Source organism: Lepus europaeus, chromosome 3 (assembly GCF_033115175.1).
Source record: "Lepus europaeus isolate LE1 chromosome 3, mLepTim1.pri, whole genome shotgun sequence".
Taxonomy (NCBI): Eukaryota; Metazoa; Chordata; class Mammalia; order Lagomorpha; family Leporidae; genus Lepus; species Lepus europaeus.
In genome coordinates, this window is record NC_084829.1 from 29,968,029 (window position 1) to 29,975,450 (window position 7,422).

The 7,422-nt window shown below is 39.2% G+C and overlaps 1 protein-coding gene across 1 annotated transcript; it reads right to left on the reverse strand.

Annotated features, from left to right (window-relative positions):
- Positions 1–4,925: 4,925 nt before the first annotated feature.
- On the reverse strand, positions 4,926–5,876 carry LOC133756455 (olfactory receptor 5V1). Its single transcript, XM_062187139.1, has one exon. The coding sequence runs from the start codon at positions 5,874–5,876 to the stop codon at positions 4,926–4,928; it is 951 nt and encodes a 316-aa protein (XP_062043123.1).
- Positions 5,877–7,422: the final 1,546 nt, after the last annotated feature.

Genomic DNA, 7,422 nt, shown 5'->3' on the forward strand with positions numbered 1-7,422 from the left:
TGTGAAATAGTTATTTACAGTAGATTCCTCAAAAAAGATGTGATATGTGCAACATATTTAAAGATATGAATAATAGACACAGGGTTTAAACACTATGACATGGGCTTTTCCAACGGAAGCTAAATTGACTTTATTCCATTAAACTGGTTAAATAAATAAAATTTGGCTTGAGAGAACCAAAGTTACTGGCATTTCCACTGGGGTTCAAATTCTTCAGGGCATAGCACAAATTTTGCTGTTTTTTACAATTCAATCAAAAATTGAAATGAACTGATTATTTTATTAAAATTAAATAGAGGCAAATAAAATAAGCATTATATGAGCATTCGCAATAGAAAATTGTGATGGCAAAGTATGGAAACAAGTTCAAGGATTTCTGAATCCCCTGAATTAAAGATTTTTAAGATTTTAAAAGGACAATAAATGCAGAAAGGAAGAGGACAAAAGAAGGTAACTTTTTTTTTATTTGTATGTATCTCAAAAATATATTAGGAACATAGTAATTCTTCCCACCATACCTGCCCTCCCGCCTCCTTCTGCTCCTGTTTAGTCCAAGAAAGAAAAAGAAATGGGAAGAAAGGGGGGAAAAAAGGAAATAAATAAAAACTAAGAGAAATGTTCCTCAACAGTCTAGGCAAGGGCTGTTCTATGTTACTGTTTCTCAAAGGTGATTTTATTCCCCCCCCTTCCCTCTTCTTTTTTCCCTTCCTTCCTCCCTATTTTTTCCTTTTAGAAACTTATTGTCTTTAAAGAAGAACCCAAGGAGGGTACATCTCTTGTGAGCTCTTAGACAAAACTTTAACTTTGAGACATAGTATTATCCGCAATTTAGTACACTAAATGAAAGTTATTTTTTAGAACAAGTTTTACTATTAAGTCTCATGATACAACTCTATGGGGACAGAGGTCTTGCATGGGAAATTAGTGCACAGTGACTCTTGCTGTTTATTTATTATTTAACAAATAACACTCTTATGAATGACATTAGTGACCACCCAAGGCTCTTGACATGAGCTGCCTCAGCTAGAGAAGCTTTTGGATCCATTAGCTCAACAAGGCCATAAGCAAAATGGAAGTTCCCTCCTCCCTTCACGGAAAAGTACATCCTTTGGTGGCCACTTCTTTCCACTGGGGTCTCACCTACAGAGGCCTGTTATGTAGAACATTTTTTTCAGAGTGTTTTGGCTTTCCATGTCTAAAATGCCCCCCACCCTGGACTTTCCAGTAAGACTAGAATGCCTTTAGGGCTGTTTTGAAGTTGGAGTGCCCCTTAAAGCAATTCTATGAGTCTGCTGTATGGACTGCTTCCCATGTTGGAGACGTCACTCCTTTTTAATTGTCTACTATTTCCAAACACTTAGTCCTATTTATTTGATCACTTTAACACTTGATGTAATCAAATGGAACAACGTTACTACTTATTCCTATCCATTTGATCTTTGTAACACTTAAGCTGCTTTTATTATCAGCCAAATTAAAAGATTTGGTGCTTTATGGCTAGTTGTTAGGCTTTACCCTTAGAATTTAAGTCCATATGAATGTATGTAGGACTATACTGCTTTGCAGTTGCAAATTTTATACATTTCATAATTAAAACTTTAGGATCTTGATAATTTTCCCACTGTGTCCACCCTCCCATCCCTTTCCTCTTCCCTTTCTTGTTCTCACTCCTATTCTTTACTAAGATCTGTTTACATTTATTTTTATACATACATGGTTAACTCTATGTGAAGTATAGATTCAATGCATCATATGAAACAGAAAAAGACAAGGAAAATACTATAAAGGAAAAGATAAACAAAAATATAGAATAAAAAGCTATTCCTCAACAGTCAAGAGAAAGGCTGTTCCAAATATTTGCTTCACAAAGTGTTCATTTCATTTCTATATACTGTCTTTAAGGGGCTCTGTTCATTATCACAGATCAGGAAGAACATATAGAATTTGTCCCTTTGGGACTGGCTTGTTTTGCTAAGTGTGATGTTTTCCATTTTCATCCATTTTCTTGCAAAGACTTTGGCTTTCTTTACTGCTGCATAGTGTTCCATGGTGTATATATCCCATATTTTCTTATCCAGTCTTCAGATGTAGGGCATTTGGGTTGATTCCTTATATTTTGTATTGTGAATACAGATGCAATAGACATGGAGATACAGATATTTCTTTCATATGCTGATTTCATTTCCATTTGGTAAATTTCCAGGAATGGGATGGCTGGGTCACATGGCAGGTCTATATCCAGACCTTCGAGGTATTTTTTTTTTGACAGGCAGAGTGGATAGTGAGAGAGAGAGACAAAGAGAAAGGTCTTCCTTTGCCGTTGGTTCACCCTCCAATGGCCGCTGCAGCCAGCGTGCTGTGGCCAGCTCACCGTGCTGATCCGAAGGCAGGAGCCAGGTGCTTCTCCTGGTCTCCCATGGGGTGCAGGGCCCAAGCACTTGGGCCATCCTCCACTACACTCCCGGGCCATAGCAGAGAGCTGGACTGGAAGAGGGGCAACCGGGACAGAATCCGGTGCCCCGACCAGGACTAGAACCCAGTGTGCCGGCGCCGCAAGGTGGAGGATTAGCCTGTTGAGCCACGGCACTGGCCTCGAGGTATTTCCATACTATCCTCCACAGTGTATATTTCCTGCGCTTGGTTGTCCTTTCTTTCTCCAAATCAGGAAACTTTTCTGTTATTATTTCACTAAAAAGTCCTTCTAATCCTTTCTCTCTTTCCACGCATTCAGGAACTCTGAGGACCCTGTATATTGGGTCATTTGATAGTGTCTTGTAGATCTCCAACTGTGTTTTTTGGTTTTCTAATTTCTTCTCCTTCTCCTTCTCCTTCTCCTTCTCCTTCTCCTTCTCCTTCTTTCTTTTTTTGTTCAGACTTAAAATTTCCAGAAATTTGTCTTCTAGTTCTGATATTTTTTCTTCTATCTCCCTTACTTCATTGTTAAAACTTTCCACTACATTTTTTACTTGATATGTTGAGATCTTCATTCCAGTATTTCATTCTGATTTCTTAATTTCACGGGAAAATTTTCATTTAGTTCTTGAATTTGCTTCTGGTTGCTTCTGATTAATCTGATGATTAATTTTCTGAATTCTGTTTCTGGCATGTACTCAATCTCTTCATCTTCACCTTCTACTATTGAAGTGTTGTAGAGTTCCTTTGGGACCTATAGTGTCTTGCTTATTCTTCCTTTGTTAAGTTTCTTCCTTTGCTTTTTGGCATTTGTGCAGGGATTTTTTTGTCTGCTTGCTTTTATCTTTGTTTTGTGTTTTTGTGGCTTAGTGGGATGTCTATACTTTCAGTGAGTACCAAGAGGTGTGTGCTGGATGTGGCCTGGTTGCACTGTTCAGTATTCCAGGGTGGAGCAAGTATCCAAGGTAAGGCCCCTATGGGGCTGTATAGCTTTCCTCTTGGTTATATGAATGGATGAGGGTGTTCACTTCAGTTGCTGTGACCCCCCAACCCTTCTCCTCACAGCTGTGGGATACCCTGGTGTTAGTCTCTGGTGTGTTCAGCACTAGTTTGCACTGCTTAATGAACTACACATTTGATCTGTGGTGACTTTCCTATGAGCATAGTTCCCTCTATTGTGAGCAGCTACAAGTCTATGGGTCACAGGCATATGTGTGGAGTCCCTGCCTATTGGAGCCCGGCTCACTTCTCAGTGGTGGTGGGTGTGCACAAGCTTCGATACACAGGGCTTCCCTTTGCTGTATGCCACCTGTCTGCATCCAAAAATAGGGAAAAAAGGAGTGGAATGGTGTCTCCCAGTTGGCTGGCTGCTGGTTCCGGCAGGGGGAGGAGGAGGGAGAGGTAGGTGCCACCTCTATTCATTCATTTTTTTCCCTGCATAGAACTTCAAAAGCAGTTCACCAAGCACTCTCTCCTGCTGCTATCCGCAGCTCCGTGGGCTCATGGATCTCACCTGGTCTGCCAGGGCCAGCACTCTCCTCTCTGGGTCCAAACTTTTGCTGTTGTTTTTTTTCTTTCTCACTTGCTCTTTCAGTACACACCCAGATCATCTCTGTTGTTCTCACTGGGTTTCCCACTGTAAATTCCTCATCGTTTTATCTCAGGCCTGTAGTTTCTATTCTAACCTTTTTTAATTATTAATTTTGCCCTGCATGATTCAGATCTTCCTGCTGCTACCCCACCATCTTGAGGATAGAAGGCAACTTTTAGACAAAGGATGCACAGACCAATGGATAGTTCACTATAGGACAAGAACATCATAATGCTAATTAAAATAATCATAATAATCATCGTCATGATCATTATGCTCGTGTCAAATTAACCTTTTTAATGTTTTATTTAGACACAATTTCAAACATACAAAGGTGTTGCAATAAGAGTACCCAAAACACTTCACATTTACCCTTTATTGAATTCATCTACTGTTAACATTTTTTCCCATGGTTTTATCACTGAAAGTTTTTTTTTCTTTTCAACTTTTATTTAATAAATATAAATTTCCAAAGTACAATTTTTGAATTATAGCATCTTTTCCCCCTGTAACCTCCCTCCCACCCACAACCATTCCCATCTCCCACTCCTTCTCCTATCCCATTCTTCATCATGATTCATTTCAATTATCGTTATATGCAGAGGATCAACTTAGTATATACTAAGCAAAGATTTCAACAGACTGAACCCACCTCAAATAGCTAAAGCAATCTTGTACAAAAAAAACAAAGCTGAAGGCATCACAATATCAGATTTCAGGACATACTACAGGCAGTGATAATCAAAACAGCATGGTACTGATACAGAAATAGATGTATAGACCAATGGAACAGAATGAAAATAAGTTTTAATTCTTAGAGTTTTACTATTAATGTTGGCAATAAGCAATCAGATCATATCAGTAAGATAAATAATTTTTTAATATTAGCTATCCAAACATAGAAAAATACATACATTATGTTTCAAGGAAAAGGAAATTTGAAAGTCAAGTCTTTCCTTCCCACAGCTTTCAGGGCCATTCTTATGTCCTTATTCCTCAAAGTATAAATTACAGGGTTTAGCATGGGAGTAACAACACTATACAATACCGAGATGAGCCTGTCTTTTGCCAATGAGTAAGATGAGATGGGCCGTACATATGTGAAAATGGAACTTCCATAGTAGAGAAGGACGATGACCAGGTGGGAGGCACAGGTGGAAAAAGCCTTTTGCCTTCCCTCTGAAGAGCGAATTCTCAGGATGGCAGAGATGATAAAGAGATAAGAAACGATGATACCCAGAAAAGGGGCCCAGCCAATAAAGACCCCAATGAAGAGCAAAACAAATTCATTGACAGAAGTGTCCCCACAAGACAAGATCAGCAAAGGGGGAATGTCACAAAAGAAATAATTAATCTGATTGTTGCCACAGAAGGGCAAGCGAAATGTCAAAGCTGTGTGCACCACTGAGTTGAGGAAGCCACTCGCCCAGCATGAGGCTGCCAACTTGCTGTACAGGGCCTTGTTCATGATAACTGAATACCGTAAGGGTTTACAGATTGCAATGTAACGATCATATGCCATTGCTGCCAGCAAAAGACACTCCACACCCACAAAGAAAAGAAATGCAAAAAGCTGGGTTATACAGCCCCCATACGAGATGCTTTTCTTCTCTGATAGCAGATGCACCATCATCTGGGGGACATTGGTAGTAGTGTAGCAGATGTCAAGAAAGGCCAAATTCCTCAGAAAAAAATACATGGGAGTGTGCAGTCGAGTATCAGCCACTGTTACCAGAATAATGAAGATATTTCCTCCCAGGGTACAGAGATAGATCATAAGGAATATGGTGAAGAGTAAAAATTGCAAATCATTTAAGTTGGAGAATCCTAAAATGATGAACTCTGACAGAGCTGTTTGGTTTTCTCCTTCCATAATGTTCTTTCTTGGAAGTTAAGGGAATAACAAGACAAATTATAGTATTCATGGGCTGTAACAGCAATAATCTGCAAAACAAGAAAATATAACTGTTATGAATAAAATAATCATTGTCAATCTCTTGATAACCACTAGATCATTTAGAACCAATGACAAATCATGGTGGTGCCCAACAATCATCACTTTTCTTTTACAAACTCATTTTCAACATTTTTATGAGACATAAAACTCTTACAGAATAATAACTCCTTGATGGGGAAAAATAAATGAGAAGTTCACATGCAGTATAAGGGCTATTACTAGAGATGTGGGGTGGCAGGCCCCTCCCTTCAAACCCCACTGTGGCTTGTGGATAGCTAGTGAGGATCACAATCAGGTAGTTAAGAATCATGGAGATATTTGAGTCTCTGCTTGTCGATGCTTCCGTGTCCTTGTATTTTAGAGGCTCTTGGAGGTTGTTTTTTTTTATTTTTTTTGCTTTCAAGCATCAAATTGTCTACTTTCTTTGTTAAAGCTCTAAAACATTTTAATATGAGTGACAAATTTAATTTAACATACATATATAGAACACTGTATTCAACAACTGCATAAAACAGATTCTTTTCAGAAAAAAACATGCATATAAGACAAAAAATACAAGAATATGCACTTAACTATTCATTAAACTTCAATAATTTCAAATAATTGAAATCATACAGATTGTTTTCTGGTCATATTGTGAATAAACTAGATATGAGCAACAAATGTGGGAAATATTTACCATATTTGGAAATTAAGCAATACATCTCTAAATATTCTAAAGGCTGAAGAATAAAATCACAATGGAAGTTTAGAAAATATTCTAGTTTTATGATAAGGAAATATCACATATCAAAATATATGAGATACAACTAATGAAATTATCTACATAGAAGTTTTAAAGAGCTAGGTATTTGGTGCCACAATTAAGCCACTGCTTACAATATTTGCATCCCAGATTAGAGGCGTGGGTTTGAGTTCTGGCTCCATTCTCTATGCCAGCTTCCTGCTAAAGTGCACTGTGAGAGGGAGCAGGTTCTGGCTCAAGTATTTATATCCCTGCCAAACACAAAGGAGACTTGCATTGAGTTTCCAACTCTTGGTTTGGCCTGGCCCAACCATGGCTGTGGTAGACATTTGGGGAGTGAACCAGCAAATAGGAAATCAATCTGTCTTTCCCTATCTCTCTATATCTCTATCCCTTTCCCTCCTTCCATTGAAAGAAGGAAGGAGGGGCCAGTGCTGTCATGCAGTGTGTTAAAGCCCTGGCCTGAAGTGCAGGCATCCAATATGGGTGCCAGTTCTAGTCCCAGCTTCTCCTCTTCCCATCAAGCTCTCTGCTATGGCCTGGGAAAGCAGTAGAAGATGGTCCAAGTCTTTGGGCCCCTGCACCCATGTGAGAGACCCGGAAGAAGCTCCTGGCTCCTGGCTTCGGATCGGCACAGCTCTGGCCATTGTGGCCATCTGTGGAGTAAACCAGAGGATGGAAGATCTCTCTGTCTCTACCTCTCTCTGTAACTCTGTG